General features: G+C 38.1%; 1 protein-coding gene across 1 annotated transcript in view; it reads left to right on the top strand.

Moving 5' to 3' along the window:
* Positions 1–17,909, top strand: part of CDH11 (cadherin 11) — a 92,922-nt gene that overhangs the window by 65,861 nt on the left and 9,152 nt on the right. The window contains exons 3-9 of the mRNA XM_042438215.1: positions 3,548–3,957; positions 6,316–6,610; positions 9,121–9,240; positions 10,211–10,378; positions 13,357–13,544; positions 15,624–15,877; positions 16,340–16,476. Of these exons, the coding sequence (XP_042294149.1) occupies positions 3,730–3,957; positions 6,316–6,610; positions 9,121–9,240; positions 10,211–10,378; positions 13,357–13,544; positions 15,624–15,877; positions 16,340–16,476 (1,390 nt within the window). The 5' untranslated portion in view covers positions 3,548–3,729. The remainder of the gene's footprint in view (positions 1–3,547; positions 3,958–6,315; positions 6,611–9,120; positions 9,241–10,210; positions 10,379–13,356; positions 13,545–15,623; positions 15,878–16,339; positions 16,477–17,909) is intronic.

The following is a 17,909-nucleotide window of genomic DNA, read 5'->3' as shown; positions in this document are numbered from 1 at the left end:
CCAGTGATTTTAATCTACTGCCTTCATACCATCCAATTGCCCCAATTTGGGAAGGGCAGTCCCAATTATCGTCTGTCATCCCACATTTTCAGCTGTTTTTAAAATGTCCCAATTTCTCTCTCCTCTCATTTCCCCTCTGCAGTTTATTTAAATCACTACAAAATGAGCTGAAAGTGCAGAAGTGGTTAATTCAGCAAGGGAGGGAGGAAGAGGAAAGGCAGAGTTGCTCCCATCCCAATGTTGTTATGTGAATTGTTAGCTGCCTACTTTGACGGATGGTGATCTATGAATTGCTCCTTGTTGATTAGGTTGAAAATAGCACAAATCCATTTTTCATGTTTTCGTGCTTACAATTTAAAAGCACAGTACAATCAAAGATGTACAAAAGTGACCATTAGACTAGAATTAAAACATTACAATATTAAAACAGATCACTCATTTTAAAAAATAGAATACAATTTAAAATGATAAAAGGACCTTAAAACAGTACAAGTTGAGGCAGGAAGGTATCTTCAGCCAGCCCTATCCAGCAAGATTCATCTGCTACTGATGGAATTTCCTATGTCCCTAATATTAGGATTATGGATAATATTAAGTGTGTGTGTGTGTGTGTGTGTGTGTGTGTGTGTGTATGAGTGAGAGAGAGAGAGAGAGAGATATTAATAGGAATGCTTGCAAAGTCTCAGTGGTTTCTGGGAAATTGGTGAAAAGAGGACACACATCATTGTTATTCAGCTGAAAAGACCCTGAACTTTGGGCTAACCATGTGGTTTCTATAATGGAACATGTGTGGTTAAAAGAACAACAACCCTTAGGTACTGTGTTCATGTCAACCAGCTGAGCTTAGTAAGAATAAGATATTGGTCCATTTCCTCCCTAGAGACATTTTAAAGTAAAGAGATTACAGGAAAAGAAATTTCTGCATTACGCCCTAATTAGTAAATTAAAGATAATGGCTTAGATGTGTGGTTAATGTTTTGTATTTAGTTCTTCATGCTTGAACAAATGATAGTAAACAATTCCATATATCTACATGTCTCTATTATTCTAAAGGCTTTTCTGGTATGTTATATAAGAGTAATAAAGTTAGGCTACATTTTGGATATTGTAAGGGATGTTTTATTTCTTGTTGTTGATGCCATCATTTAAAAGTAATGATCTTTGGAAGAAAATTGGCTTTTACATTCTGAGTATTTTTTTTCCATTTCCTCTTATCTTCTTTCTCCATATCAGATGATAAGAGATAGGAGATGAGAACAGCCCCCAAACATTCCTTTGAACATAGCTTCAGATGGCCATTAAGACTCAGCAATGGAATTAGAAGAAAGGTGGGAAAGGCATACCTACCAATTGCCCCAATTTCACATGGACAGCCCCAAATAATCCTTTGCTGTCCTACTTTCACAGCTGCTTTTAAACTGTCCCAGTTTCTTTATCTTCATCCCACTTTCTTCCTTTATCCCCAACTTGCTTTGATAGCTGCAAACTGAGTTCAGAGAGCAAAAGTAGTCAGCATTCAACCCAGCAAGAGGAAAAAAGACAAGATATGAGGGTAGAATAATGCCTTTCCCATTTGACTCAGGCCAAAAACAACTGGTCCAACCTCTCCTAGTTTGTACATTGTTCCTCTTTAATTATATTTGCCATCTTGACCACACTATGATACTGCTTTCCCAAATGTATCCCAGTTTTCATTTGTGGAATGAGTGTTGATCTATTCCATTTCAAATATAACATTCTATAATTTCTGACAGCAGACCTGCTCTTGTGGCCCACTAAACTGTTGAGCTGCACATAGCGCAACTAATGTTACCTGGAAACTTCCTGTCGCTTTATGTTTGGGCGATAATTGGGAATCAAGAACTCTGTTTTATGTTCTGTTTTATGTTCTGGCTATGTGGACATAATGAGGCATCACTGTGTTGAGAATATTTTTACTTTTGTTGGATCATCTTCAAAAGAAACATGAGAAGAACTGTGTATATTTGTTTTTACATACTTGTCTAGGGGAGTCAGCGTCCTATGATGTTTAAGGTGTGACCACAGATTCTTTGATTTGATTTTTCTTTATAAACAGTAGGAGCACCTACTATGACATTCCTCAGTTAACTAAACAATCCAGTGCCTGGATTATTAGACTTCTGTTCCAGAAGTCAAACATAGCTATGGACTTCTGATCGAACGATGCCCTGTTGGATATACCTTTAATAACAGGAAATTTCTCATTGAATTCTGGTCTTCAACTAGAGATTTTCTTAGGCTGCATCTGCACTGTGGAAATAATTCAGTTAGACACTATTTTAACTGTCATGCTTCTATGTTATGGAATCCGGGGTTTGTAGTTTTGTGAGGAATAAGAATCTTGTGGTATCGTATTTGGCAAAGGTTTGGCATCCTTGACTTCCAATTCTTTAAGACCATCTGAGTTAAATGGTATAATAGAACAGAACAGAACAGAATAAATCTTTATTACAGGCATAATTACATTCCCAGTGATTGGGTGGCATATAAATATAAATAAATCCTATTATTATTATTATTATTATTATTATTATTATTATTATTATCAGACCAGCACAAAGGTGCATTCAATTAAGAACAGGTTTAGAGCATAAATTAGACATACAAGATTAAAATATTATTCTTATATTACTATCACAATATAATAATATATTATTATTAAAACATTAAAAATATTTAAAAAATAGTATGTAGAGCATCCTGGCCATCTGTTTACAGAGGAATATTCATTAGGTATGGTCTGTAGCATCAGTTATCATCTGCTGAAATTTAAGTGCTGCTGCACAGAACCTAACAACATTGTATGTTACATCGGGATTAGTGCCTGAAAGCAACAGGAAAGTATAAAATTGTCCTGTGCATCCTGGATATGGGTGAAATGAGGCTAGTGCAGATGTCTCTGTAATCCAAACATTGCAGTAACACATGCTCCATTATTTCTATGTAGTCCCCCAATGTTCTGTGCCAGTCAGGCCTCATCTGGAGTGCAGCATTCATTTCTGAGCGCTTCATTTTAAGAAGGATATAGACAGGTTGGACCAAGTTCAGAGACAGACAGCAAGGATGATATGAGATATGGAGAACAAAACATATGAGAAAAGATTGAAGGAGCAGGGCACGTTCAGCCTGGTGAAGAATGAGAGGTGACATGGTTGGACTCTTCATGGGCTGTCACAAAGAGGAGAGAGCAGGTTTGGTAATTCCTACCCTGGAGCATAGGTCCATGTCAAGTGATTTTAAATTACTGGAGAATTGATTTTGATTGACTATTAGAAGGAATAACTTAACAATAAGAGTAGTTTAGCAAGTTAACCAATGTCTAGAGAGGTAATCAGGTCTCCTTCTCTTGGCATCTTCAACAAAAGAGGCTGGATACCTAACTACTGAAGATGCTGTTGCTGGAAATCCTATGTTGGGTGCGGCTTGGACTTGAACGCATGTGGGGCTGCTTCCAAATCTGTGATTCTACAATCTATGATTCTATGACACAGGGAGGAAAAAAATAATTTTTCTCTTCTCTCTCTAGGAAATAATTTGGAGTCTATACAGGATTAAAGTGATGTCCCTGAGGAGAATTAACATCTTGGATTCAGCAAACAATATCTAAAATTTCCAGAGCATTATATTATTCCTTTTTACTGTTGGGGTGAATTCGTGTGCGGAAAGGATCTATTCAGAGATACTCCGGTGCCTATACATTAACCAAAAATGAAGGAGGACATCTGTTTGCATGCCGCTCTTATCTGTCTTGGAACGCTGTGCTATAGCCTGGCCATGGTGACGGAAAAACTGAACCACACAAGGCCATCGCTCCATGGACACCATGAAAAAGGAAAAGAAGGGCAAGTTCTTCATCGTTCAAAAAGAGGATGGGTGTGGAACCAGTTCTTTGTAATAGAGGAATATACGGGGCCAGATCCTGTGCTAGTGGGCAGGGTAAGCTAGTGTCCGTGTTTCAATGATATGTTCAGCACTTTAGGAACAGTAAGACGTTCCTTTTAATGTTTGTTTGTGGCACTTCTACTCTTCCAGAGAGTTCAAATTGGGTTAGATATAATACAGTCGACCTGCTGCATTGATGGGCTATCAATCCATGGATTAGACCTCCCCAGATTGCGACAACCCATATTATCCCATATTAACCCTTTTTATTTGTACGATGACCATAAGAGCTGCCATGTAGCAGGCCAGAGTATTTGTTTCTGTAGTTCAAAACTATGGCGGCTGCATCCTGTGAGCGGCCTTGGATCCTATTTTGGGAGAAATTCTCAATCTTCTGCATGCTACTGAATTATTCCAACCTGCAACCAAGTATTTAAATGAGCAGTGTTATTGATCTTATTCTGCCTGTGCCATCAAAATACTTTAGACTTCAATTCCAGTGTAATTATGGTTTTTTAAATATTTTGTATTCACATTTCAGTGCCAGTATTGGATAACTTGTAAAAGTCTCTTGAAATAAAAAGGTGTGGTAGAATAAAGTGAATAAATAAAATGGGTTAGAAAGATATGGGGAAAAAAAACTAGTCACAAAAAATATTTCAAAATCATTTAAACTATTTATTTATGTATAATCCCATGGAGGACCTTAGAAATATTTCCCTTCTTTTTTATTGTAAGAGCTGTTCAACAATGGAATAGACTGCCTCAGAGGTTGATGGACTTCTCCATCTTTGGAGATCTTTAAATAAAGGTTGGATGGATATCTTGTGATGGTGCTTTAGTTATGTATTCCTGGACATTTGTGATCTCATCTAGCTCTAAGAGTTGATGGATCTATGAAACAATCTTTTTTAAAAAAAATCAAACATTTCAATGCTAATAGAATATGGATGGACCTGTCGGTTTCTCCTATATTTGATTTTTTTTAAAGCTTTTCAAATTTCAATCAGTTCTTAACCAGAAACTGAGAAAGATTCTCACCTGTGTGCATTGGCAAATATCAGATAAGTATAGCTATTCCAGTCATTTAGAATATTATAGACATTTTCACCCATCCCTACATTGGAATAATAGAAGCAGCACCTGAAGTCCCTCACGTTATCAAAAACCTTAAGTTTGCTTTACCCGGAATGCAATGCATTTTCCTAGGAATACTATAAAGTATCCTGAAATGTTTTAAAGCACTACCCTGTTTACCTCAGGGAAATTAGGGAAGACCTATTAGGAATCATTTCCCACCATTTTACGAGCTTAAGAAAGTAAAGACGATCCCAAATCTATATCACCATATTGATTTCAACCCTTGGAGTCACTACCTTCAGCATTGTGGAATTTAAGGAAGTACAGCTCTGGTTTCATGTCATACATTTAATTGCTTCAGAGCCAGCCATTAAAATATCACAATGAGCATTAAGTAGCAAAGAAATTGGAAATTAGATAGAAGCCAATATGTGGGTCTTTGTTGCAGCTCCACCATTCATAGGTCTCCTTTTGGGGGGTGGCAGAGTTAATTGTATAATACTAATCGGATGAATATGAACCCTTTCATAAAAGATATTTTGCTTTTTCCTCTAAATCTCAACAACTACTAATCAGTTTTACCTTCTGCTTGATAAGGGAAAAAAAAATAAAAATCTAAATGCATTTTGAATTAATCCTTAGTGTGCTTTGTGCATTCCCTCTTTGGGTTGCTGGAAATTACTTTCTAGTTTTATCCATTTCAGATGCGGCCACAGAAATTCCTGTGCCTTTTGTTTTGTTTTATTTCTACTCCACCTTCCTCCCAGCACAAAAAAGATTACAAAAATTGAAAATGAATCCCCTGATAAAATCTTATTTTTTTTAACAAAAGTTGAAAAACAAACAATTGTGTTTAAAAGGATATAGTTAAAACAGTTTAAAACACAATATTCAAAGCACCTTTCTGCCACACAAAGTTATGGCTAAATGGAAAGGTCTTTACCTAAATAGAAAGGGTTGGCTGAAAGAGAGGAAAGAAGGAGACAATAAATCTACAAATGGTGGTAGGACTGAAAGAAAGCCTGCCCCTGAAGGTTTTAAAATATGGGCTAGCTTGCATATTATTTATGTATTTGTTTGTATTAGATATGGGCGCAGGTGATGCGAAAGCCTCAGAAAATTCAAATTGTGATGTTGACAAAAATGTTTATGTTTATACCTATCATCCAGTTGTATATTTTATATAATCAAATGTATATTGTATAATTTATAATGTCTGTGTGAGCATTTTTTAGACATATGGATTGTTTGCATCCATCTATGTACTTAATATTGCAGCCAGTATTCATAGGACTTTCAAACACAAGTTTATGCATATCTTACCTTTTGCAGCTTCATTCGGATATTGATTCTGGCGATGGAAACATCAAATACATTCTCTCAGGTGAAGGAGCAGGAATCATTTTTGTTATTGATGATAAATCAGGGAACATCCATGCAACAAAGACACTGGACCGGGAAGAAAGAGCTCAATATACGTTAACAGCACAAGCTGTGGACAGGAATACCAACCGACCGCTGGAGCCTCCTTCAGAATTCATTGTCAAAGTTCAAGATATCAATGACAACCCTCCTGAATTCCTACATGAAAATTACCATGCCAATGTACCAGAGAGGTCCAACGTAGGTATGTAATATAAGAATGTATTATGAGCTTCATGATTACAGGTTGAAGCACCTGAAGAGTTATGATTAAACTGATGATCCATTACAGTTTAGGACAGTATCACACTACACTATTAAAGCACTAGTATTCCATTTTAACTACTGTGGCTGCTTCCAGTGAAATCCTGGGTTTAAGGAGGGACATGGATGGCCAAAAAGACAAACAAATTGGTTCTAGAATAGATTGATCCTGTACACTTTTTGAAGCTAAGATGACGAAACTGAGGCTATCGTACTTTGGCCACATCATGAGAAGGCATGATTCATTAGAAAAGAAAATAATGCTAGGAAAGATAGATGGAGGTAGAAAGAAAAGAAGACTGCATGTTATGTGGTTAGACTCAACCAGGAAGGTCGTTGGCCTGAATCTGCAGGACCTAAGCAGAGAAGTGGAGGACAAGGTCTTGAGGTTGTCTCATCCACAGGGTGGCCATGAGTTGAGGCCAACTCAAGAGCAATTAGCAACAACAATTAAGAATTCCCAGCCAGAAAGCTCTTAGACTCACTAAACTACAAACCCCAGAATTCCATAGGAGGCCACCACAGCAGTTAAAGAGGAATAATAGCTCTATAACAGCGTAGTGTGATATGGATATTTAGGCTACTAATAACAAATAACAGATCAGGAGGTCAAGTGGTGTCTTGTCTGTAGCACTTCACGCAAGGGCTTTCAAGTGAAAAGACATCCTGCCCAAATAAAAGTGCATTAAAAAGATAGATAAGTCCAGTTTGCGGAGCTGAAGGTATCTCCTCCCATATTTATCTCCTAGATCCAGAGGTCATCATCTGAAACCCATATCCAGGTACTCCTGAAAAATGAGGTGAGTCAGGTGGCCACAAGAGATAGGATCTTGTCAGTGGTTGCTCCCCATCATGAGAAAATCTCTTTGGAGATGCTCCCCTAATACTTTATTATGTTCTTTTTGACTCTGAGTGAATACTTTTTCTTTTCACCAGGTATTTTATTAAAGGTTCAATGCAATGGTTCTCAGTTTATTTTCAGTTTGATTATATCCTGCTACTAGTTTTACCTTGATTTTTGTCTTTCATGTGGTTCCACTGCTCAAACAACTTGGCTTATTGTTTGTTTATTTGTTTTAATGTAATGTTTAAGTAAATATATTGGCATGTCTCATAGTGCAGGTCACATCCTTTTTAGAGATTTTTTAAAACTCAGTACAAGTACATTACTTACCTTTCTCCAACCAAAATGAATTAGATTTATTCAAGCATAACCATTATTTGGAATAATTGTGAGCAGCTCTAGACTTGTTCTTGGAAAATCAGTGGGGTGTAGAAATACTGTAGAGATTTGGTTTCACCCCATATCTGTGAAGACATCTCCTCTCACACACATCACAACTGTATCCCTCATTGTAATACCTCTTGGACGCAGTAGAATAGGACAGTATGGCCAGCATCCCTTTAATGATAAGCACATGCATAAGGACAGCTTACATACATTTATGGTCCTTTTGGATGATGAGCAGGAGACTAGTCAGTTGCCCTTGTGCTCCCTCCCCAAACCTCTCCCTTAGAAGCTGTAAAACTATAGGACAGTTCACTCCAGCTGTTTCTTATTAGTGGGAAGGGTTAGGGAACTCGGATCATGAAGTACAGTTGCTCTGGGCTCCCAGGGGAAGGAAAATGGATGCCCCTGCATTTCTTCCTCCCACTTAGCTGAGTCCTTGTGATCTGAATAAACTCTTCATTTCTTTTCTTCACCACCTGTAAGCAGTAGTGCCTCACAGGGATTTACAGATTAGTGGTGAGGTTAGTGGTACAAGGAGCTGCATAAGCAGAGCTGCCCAGTTATGTGGGAATTCATCAATTGAGAAGTTGATCCTGAACATTTTTCTTTGTAGAAATTCAGTCAGAGTACTTTACCAATGATATTGAAAATTATTGTGCATATAATTTCCAAATACTGAGAAATGAGGTTGTTGGCAGAAGAAGTATAATGAGTTTCCAAATATTAATAAATTAATAGTTAGCAAAGCCAAGGGGAAAGAAAATATATTTTGTGGGATATAATTGATTAAAGGAATTATTTGGTCAGCCAGTTCCCTACAATTATGACACACTGGTAACATGGGCTGAAGCAGAAGGGGCTAAAGGAGCAGCCAATACTGCCCCAAGGGGACCCACTGCCACAGTCCCAAACAGGCTGTGAAAAGGAGCAATAAGAAAGGAGCGGTAAGAAACTGCTCCTTTCATGGCCACTTTTGGTGTCCCTGGTGCAGCCTTAGAGTGATCCAGGGATGTGCATCATGTTCATGCTGCCCTGCCCCCAGATCAGCCCAACAGCAGCCCTTTTGGGTCATCTGTTTGAGGCCATAATTATACAGGCTCTCATTGAGTAATGGGACTTGAATTTTCCAGTATTGAATTAGAAAATAATACCCTTCCCTACTTTGTATAAATAAAAGGTTGGTTTATTTTTTTACATGTGTATTTCACTCCATATTTTAGGTACTTCTGTTATTCAGGTAACAGCCTCAGATGCTGATGATCCTACTTATGGGAACAGTGCCAAATTAGTTTACAGCATCCTTGAAGGTCAACCGTACTTCTCTGTGGAAGCACAAACAGGTACTTTGAAACAATTCCTCGAATTGCACACATCAAAGACTTTCCAGTCCCAAAGACAGGATAAGGAGACTTGTGACCCTTCAGATGTTGGGCTACAACTCCCATAAACTCTGGCTATGCTGGAATGGGTCTGATGGTATTCCACATCTAACGGCCACAGAGGTTCCCTGTCCATACCTTAGGATAATGTGAGTAATATTATGGTACCCATACATGCTTGGGGTTTAAATCTTCTTACATGTGAATTTCATGGATAAAAATCTTCTCCCCTCTGTAAGAGGCCACTTTTCAAAGTTGGGAGCTTTCTGACTTGGAAAAGCAGTTGCCAAAGCACGCCTGGTTGTACTCGGCCGGTGGAATCATTAGCGAATTACATGCGATAATTCCCACCTGCATCTTGCATCCTTGGTGTAGTTGGGTTAAATGTGCATGTGATAAGCTCCTACAACTGGACCAATTTGAGAGAAGAGATTTTGGTACTCTAAAAACCCATCACTGTAAGCTGCACTTTCCTTATCGCTGAGCATGAGGAACCATGGAGAGTATGTAAATGAATGTCTTTGATGCCAAATTCATGCTCTCCATGATGGCAGCAGCACTGATTCATCCTCTGGCATCCTACTTTTTCAGATGCTTTAAATATATCCCAGTTTCTCTCTTATCCTCCCACTTATCCAATTTGTCCTCAGCTGACGTCAGTTCCTACAAAGTGAATTCGAACTGCAAAAGTAGTTTGTAATCAATTAAATCAGTAGGTTCAGGCAAAAGCAAACCCTTGTGTAGCCTCTTCTATTGCATGAGTTCTTCCTCATTAATAATTTTGCCCTGTTGTCCACACTCTGATGTTGCTTGAACAGATACGTTTTGGTTTTCATCTGTGAAACATTGGAGATGTGTACTGGATTCTTCATGTTGAATGAATGCTTTTTTTAAAAAATAACTTCTGAATTTTTTCATCTTGTATGTGAAGGTATTATCAGAACTGCCCTTCCCAACATGGACAGAGAAGCAAAGGAAGAATATCATGTTGTCATACAAGCAAAAGACATGGGAGGACACATGGGAGGACTCTCAGGGACAACTAAAGTCACGATCACACTTACTGATGTCAACGACAACCCGCCAAAGTTCCCACAGAGTAAGTTAAGTGTATGTAAGAGGAACCCTGCTGGAACAGACCTAAGGTTCATCCAGTCCCACATCCTGTTTCCCACAGCAACCACCTAGATGTCTATGGGAGGCTTATCAAAATATCCACTGTTACTCTTTTGGTGGCACATAGTATACTTTGACTCATCAAATTTATGAGTGATTAACTGTAGTGTAATAACACACAAGGAAATGCCTGGTATGTATTTTGGCTTATTTGACTTGGAGTGAAGACAAGAGGCCATAACTGAGTTAAGTAGGATAGAATGACATGTTGTGACCATTCACTGAAATTGTGGTTGCTGTTAAAGGATGGGATAAGAACTGACTCAATACAAAATATGAAAGCAAATCAATACAAAATTACACACACACACATGCACACCTACATTACATAGAGTTTTGCATGGCAGGAGGTTGGACTGGATAGCCCTTGTGGCCTGTTCCAACTCTATGATCCTACAAATAATTTCTAAAAGGGCTGCAGTGCTACCCTGTAGATGTCTGTTCAAATGTAAGTCCCATTATTGTAATAGAGTCTAGTCACATATACTGTATAAGGATTGTCACCTTAATGAACTAGAAACCTTTTGGAATATAGGGGCATGGATGAACTATCAGTCTTCTCTGTGTTAGAGGTGTCATACCTTAAATACGTAACTTGTAAATGGTATTACATTTCAGACTGAACTTATCCATATTATTTGGGGCCCTGTGTTTCATGACTTAAACATGTCAACTGAAGTGAGGAAGCCAGAGCCTCTAAATGTTGAACTCCAATATACATGTGTCCCAGATGCAAAGTCAGTGATCAGGGGTGATGGAAATTGTTATCCAGCAACAGGTTGGAGGCTTACGCTCCCATGCTCTGAGGCAGACATATCTATATCAAACTGAATTCATTATCACAGCACATAATGGATCACACAAACTGCCACAACACTAATATATATATATTTTTAAAAATAGCCATATTAAAAAGGGTTAAGCCAAGAAAGGGTTAAGCCATTTTCTAGTGACACCCAGTGAACCATGTTAAAAAGGCAAGATTAAAACACAGGGGGAAGTTTTAGGCTTTTGTGTCTCATTTTAAAAACACTAGATGATGATTTTTTAAAAACATTCCCCTGCTGAGATCAGTTGGATGCAGTCTAGACTGCTTTTGTGGGAAGTGCTGGAAAACCTATTAACGGAGACAGTTAAGACTATGCTGGATGGGAACAATAAATATGCACTTCCGCATGGAAATTTATGCATTGTATGAAAGGAAACCAAATAAATTTTCCAGATCCCATTTTTATGAATTTGTGCACACTATGGAACTGACAAGGACTTTGTTCTTAAATGCAATCTCTGTTTAGATTTCTTTTCTGTCTCAGCAGACATAACTATTACAGAAAACAGTTTGTAAATAGCTTTTCAATGGATTTATCTGTTTTATGTAAATTTTGATTTCCGTAGATGTTGAGGGTTTATGTTTATTCTAGGTGTACATAGAAAAAAAATGACACTATTTGAAAAGGTTACTTTTTGGACTATGATTCCCAGTATGCCACAAGCAGCACAAGCACTGACCATACATCCCAGGGAGCCTTAGTCCTAAAAGTAACTTTTCTAAGCTCTGCTAAATATTTGTGTTGTAGCAGTCATGGAGTTTGTAGGCTTTTGTGCAGAACAAATGGACAAACTGAACAATTTATGGCCTGGGTTACTCCCTCAAATGTTGTTTCCATCCTATTTCCATGTCAATTTATGATTTTTTTATAATCTGAAAATTTGCACTTAACTTATAGTTGTATATTTCTTTCAAAATATACATTTCTAAATGCATTTTCTCTTTTAAAATAATGTAAGTATATGGATATACTTGGATACATTTGAGAATTTGCCAAGTGTGAAAACCAATATACAACCAAGCCAGATGAGATCAGTTCATATCTGATCAGTTCGTATCTGATTATCTAAAATAAAATACCTTATGATAGAAAGAGTAAAGAAATTTCAGCATTTATGCCCACTGTGCTCCTAATTTTTTTTAGTCCAAGTCAGAAGAGAGAGGAGCAGCAGCCACAGCAATAGCCATGATCACTTAGTATTTTTTAAATGGAGCACAAAAGCAAGGGAACTAAAGTCTATTTGGAAGCCAATGTAGTAATATAGAACCAACATTATGAATTCAAAAGTGCAAAAATAGGCTGCATTCAATTAACCCATCAAGAGGAAGAAGAGAGGAAGGTGTGGAGTCTTGTCCTTCTCAACAGGCTAAGGCAAAGGCAAACTGTTGCACCCTCTCCTACCTTGTGTGTCTTCCTTATTTGTAACCTTTGCCATCTTCAGCACATTGTATTATTTGGACATACTGATTCCAGTTTTCATCTGTGAAATGTTGGAGGGTATGATTAAATTGCTCCTCTGAACTGCAGTTAGGATTGAAACAAGAAGGAGGCCAACTTGCAAAACATATTGAACCACCCAAGACAGTTTTCTTTGTGCTTCAGGGACTACTGTGTGCCTACTAAACTGTGCCACTGTTCTCAGGTGTAGGAACTGCTTCATCTTCCCTCTGGTTGAACATTCAGCATCCATAAGTCTGATGTGTTTCTGTACAAAAGATAAGACAGTTTCTTGTGGGTTTTTCGGGCTATGTGGCCATGTTCTAGAAAAGTTTATTCGTGACGTTTCGCCAGCATCAGGAGTAAACTTTTCTAGAACATGGCCACATAGCCTGAAAAACCCATAAAAAACTATAGATGCCGGCCATGAAAGCCTTCGACTTTACAAAATATAAGATCTTTCTTAGCCTTAGCCTCTTGCAAACAAATCTCTTGGGTCAGGTTTGGTCAGTAACGCTATGTTCAATGAAGTGTCAGCATTTTAACTCTTGTACTACTTTGGGTAGGGACGGGCATGTAGTTACGAAAAAGAAACTAATAACAGCATATTTACAGTTCTGTGCTTTTTGCTTAGGTGTTTACCAGATGTCAATATCAGAAGCATCCGTCCCAGGAGAGGAAGCTGGAAGAGTAAAGGCCAAAGATCCAGATATTGGAGAAAATGGCTTAGTAGCTTACAATATTATTGATGGAGACGGCATAGAGATGTTTGAAATTACAACAGATTATGAGACTCAGGAAGGGGTTGTGAAGCTTAAGAAGGTAAGTAATGCGATCCTTTCATACCAGTTAATGGATAATATACTTCATTTTCTTTCCATGCCTCACAGAAAATATAATAGCCATAGATTATCACTCATTGTAAGAAAATCACAGCAAATGCAGTTTTGGATAATTTGTTTATGAAGCTATGATTAACTTCCACCATCCCATTTTACTGTTATCTGGTAATGCCTAGAGCCAGAATGGAAGAAAAGAGATTATGAAAAGAAATCGTTGATGCATAGAAGCTTCTTAACATCTTCTTAAAGTGAAGAAAGTACATTATTCTTTTACTGATCTTCCACTTGAGAAATCAACACTGTTCACTCTTCAAAGTATATTGCATATTAACTTGGAAATAAATGATGGGATTGCTTTGGTTATAATCAAGCTTTCATTTTCAGGTTGGCAGTACATACTGTGTGAATTTTTTTGATAATGTGAAAATTACAAGGGATTTCTTTTTGTGCCTGCATTTCTGATGAAAACTTAATTTTGGCTGTCAATATTACTTCCAAATGCATTCTGTGCTGAGAAAAAGAAATGGGGAAAACAGGGAGAGAAAGCAAACCTAGGCAGAATTATATTATGCTCTTGTCAAGCAATTCATCCTCACTAAGCTACTTATTGGGTTTCTGCTTTGCAAGTAAAAAAGAAGTTGTCTTTCATTATACAGCTGGTGTCACTGTTGAAATTATACCAAACATTTAATGCAAAGTACCAGATAAAAGCAGTAAGATACCCTTCATTAGTACCAAAGTTTTAAGCAACAGTGCAAACTGATTGTTCTCTGTATATATTTTACCTGGATTGCAGATGTCTGAGGACCTCCTAAGGCACTTTTACAAGTAATGTTTCAGTGTAGCAATGTGCCTGGAAAGAGAACCCCTCCTTCACATTTCCCTGGAGGATCTACTCCCTGGCTGAGCTTACTGAAGTCATGACTAACCAGCTAGTCAAGGGCTAAACTGAGAGGCAAAGCAGGAAACATCATTTCTTCCCATTAGTACAACAGCTATGGGAAATGACAACAGCATTCCTATCTGGCTCTGTATGTGCAAATTTGGATACAACTCAGTATGGGATCCTTCCTATGGGTATTGTCTCAATAGAAGCAGAATCCCTCAGAGTTTGCCCAATGGAATGTAGAGGAGCAAAATGCATTTTGGGGGTGGATACTAAGGCCTGGTACAGACTGCCAGAAAGCGGCAGTCTGGGGCCAATTTTAGGGGTCCAGATTGCGGAGCAATCGCATGGTCCTAGTGTGGGGCGGTGGCACCATTATGGCGGTCTCCTCTCCACATGGGAACCACCACAATGATGCACGAGCGGTAGTGTCCACAAGTCATGGTGCCACGCTTGCATCATTGACGCGTGACGGTGTGCCAATGGCTTACTCATGGCACTTGTTGCGGATGGAGGCCATGCGGTTTGGCTGCTGTGACATCCCTCAGGAGGAAAACTAGGCAGCTCCAGCCCGCCCTTTCAGGGCGGTCTGTCGAGCCCCTAAGTGTGGCATGCAAACCCAAAAGTTCTCATGCCACTTATGACTATTGTGAATGGCCTATACGAAGGCACTTCATATAGTTAAATGTTGACAGTCATTTTGTTGGTCTTGTGATACCAGTAAAGTAGGTGCCTTGCTAAAGCATTGGTTGTACTCTTAATGTTAGTAAAGGACTGTTATATTTTGTTCTGGAGATACACAGAGGATATACGTCAAGCATTCTTATTTATCTGTTGCTTTAAGCAAGATATGCTATTTGGGTTACAAATATCACTATCCCTTACTATTACCCATGTTGAGTGGGGCTGGTGGGCATTTTGGACCAATAAATCTGGAGTGTTAAAAGTTTCTAACACCTATGATCTAAGGATAAATTTTCAAATTATGAAATTTTATATATTATGAACTGAAGAAATCATTTCAGCTTGAATGCTTAATATGTGACTATCCATAATCATGAAAACAATACTTTATGCATGGAAGATAGTCACAAAAAACATAACCTAAATGTAAGTATCTTCAAGAAAAGCATATGTAATAATTCTAATAAACTGTGTTCTTGTTTCTTTCAGCATCTCGATTATGAAACTAAAAGGTCCTATAGTCTGAAGGTAGAGGCAGCTAATATACACATTGACCCCAAATTCATCAGCAATGGACCATTCAAGGACACTGTTACAGTGAAAATTACTGTGGAGGATGCTGATGAGCCACCAATATTTTTTGCCCCATCTTATATTCTTGAAGTGGAGGAGAATGCAGGTCCTGGTGCTTCAGTTGGGAGGGTACATGCCAAAGACCCCGATGCAAAAAACAGCCCAATAAGGTATGCCTATGAAGTGAGAATCATGGCTTAAGAGTGGGGATGATGGCTTAACTGAATATTGACCGCACTTTCTGGAGATGCCAGGTGATGCAGTGGTTAAATGCCACAAGGTTGTGAGTTCGATCTTGCGGAGGGAGGAGGGAAATACTATCTGCCATAGCTTTTCATAAGGGAAACGTACATGTTCATATATTAATAACAGTATTGCAGCCATAGTCATACATAGTTCCTCCCAGCTATGAATTCCCCCCTCATATATCCATATGTAGACATTAGGAAGACTTGGAACTATATTGCCATCTAGAAATGATTTATTCACTCTGATTAATATTTTCCTCCTCTTGACATGCTGCTACTAAGCTATTTTAAAAGTAATATATGTTATACCATTTGGAAGACATTAAGTGAACTGGGGCCACTGAATAATTTTCTTCTAATTACTTCATTTGCATTCCCTTTTAGATATTCAATTGATCGTCACACTGACCTTGACAGATACTTCAGTATCAGTCCAGAAGATGGTTCAATTACCACCACAAAAAACCTGGATCGGGAAGAATTGGCCTGGCACAATATTTCAGTGTTTGCATCTGAAGTCCGTAAGTATCACAAGAAATATTACACTTTGTTATTCTTTATGTTTTTCTAAAAGTAAAGCATATTTTAAAATACCATAAATATTTTACAGTATTTTAAAATATTATAGTTACCTTTTTGACTAAAACACTGGTGTTATAGGGCTTCCTATGTACATTAATCATACAGGGATTCACTATGCACAGTTCCAATGAGTTCAGGTTCACTGTATTGTTGCACTCTGATGGAACAACTACCTGCTACTGTAAGAGTTTTACAACACATTTTGTCTAGCAAAGTTACATTGAAATGCAACAAGTGTATTGTGCATTTCGGTTGGCCAATAAAGGTATCCCTGATGGATTTTTATTGACATTGAAATGAGTCTGAGATAGGAAGCTCCTTCGTTCAGTGTGCTTTAGGCAAGACCTAGCTTCCTTCACATTAGAGGTGAGGATTTGTTTATGTGTTCCAAAGCTTTTGATTTGACCCTATTTAACAGTAAACTGACATTGTAACAGATGTTCCCCGTTGAGACAGCTGACAAAAGGTGGGAATGGAATCTGGACTCCTGAAAATTGCTGGACTGGGAAAACCCTCCAACAATGCCAATGTTCCATGCTGTCTCTCTTGACTTGCAGCCCCAAATCTGATGACTGGGGAAATCTCCACATCAAAGATTCTTCTTTAGTGTATTTCTCTCTCATCATGATTCTAGGTGTGTCGCCTAGCCTCTCTTCTCCTTCTATGCTCATGAGTAACATTGCCTCAGTACCTTGTGGTGTTCCAAACTAAGTCTGAAATTTCAGAATGGTCCCATTTTGCTTTTGACCACTTTAACAAAGTCTCATTTCACTTTGGAGAAGGCCAATATAGTCTTAAATTGGCTCTCTTCAGTTTGGTATTCAGCTATTGTCCAAAGCAAAATTATTCTCTTGCTAGAGAAGTGTGTAGATACCTGGACGGTGGTGATGATGATGATGATGATGATGATGATGATGATGATGATGGAAAAATCTTATCATTTCCTGTTTAAATTCTTCTGATATTTTCCCCAGGAACCTCCAAATTCAAAATGATTTCCAGGCCTTACAAACTTTGCTCACTGTAGGTCTCCCAAAGGAAAATAGCCTTCACAGCACATTTTGACTAACAACGTGCTTTAGTGCTTTCTGGGAACCCCACCTACTATGGTTATCATATTTAATTTTTATCTATTTTTTCTCCAAGGCATTCAGGATAGTGTACATTTTATATCTGCAACAATCTTGTCAGATAGATTAGGCTGATGCAATGAGATTACTCAGAAAGCTCTGTTGTTATGCAATGATTTGAACTTGAGTCTTCTGAGATTAATTCTCTAATCGTTGCATTATCTTCGTACCTGTGAAATTTCACTAGTTTTCTCAAAAGGAATGCAGCCCATGCTAACCTTGTTTAGCTTATAGCATATTAG

The sequence above is a fragment of the Sceloporus undulatus genome, chromosome 8 (genome assembly GCF_019175285.1).
Source record: "Sceloporus undulatus isolate JIND9_A2432 ecotype Alabama chromosome 8, SceUnd_v1.1, whole genome shotgun sequence".
In the NCBI taxonomy this organism is placed as follows: domain Eukaryota; kingdom Metazoa; phylum Chordata; class Lepidosauria; order Squamata; family Phrynosomatidae; genus Sceloporus; species Sceloporus undulatus.
This window is presented reverse-complemented; position numbering and strand designations above follow the sequence as displayed.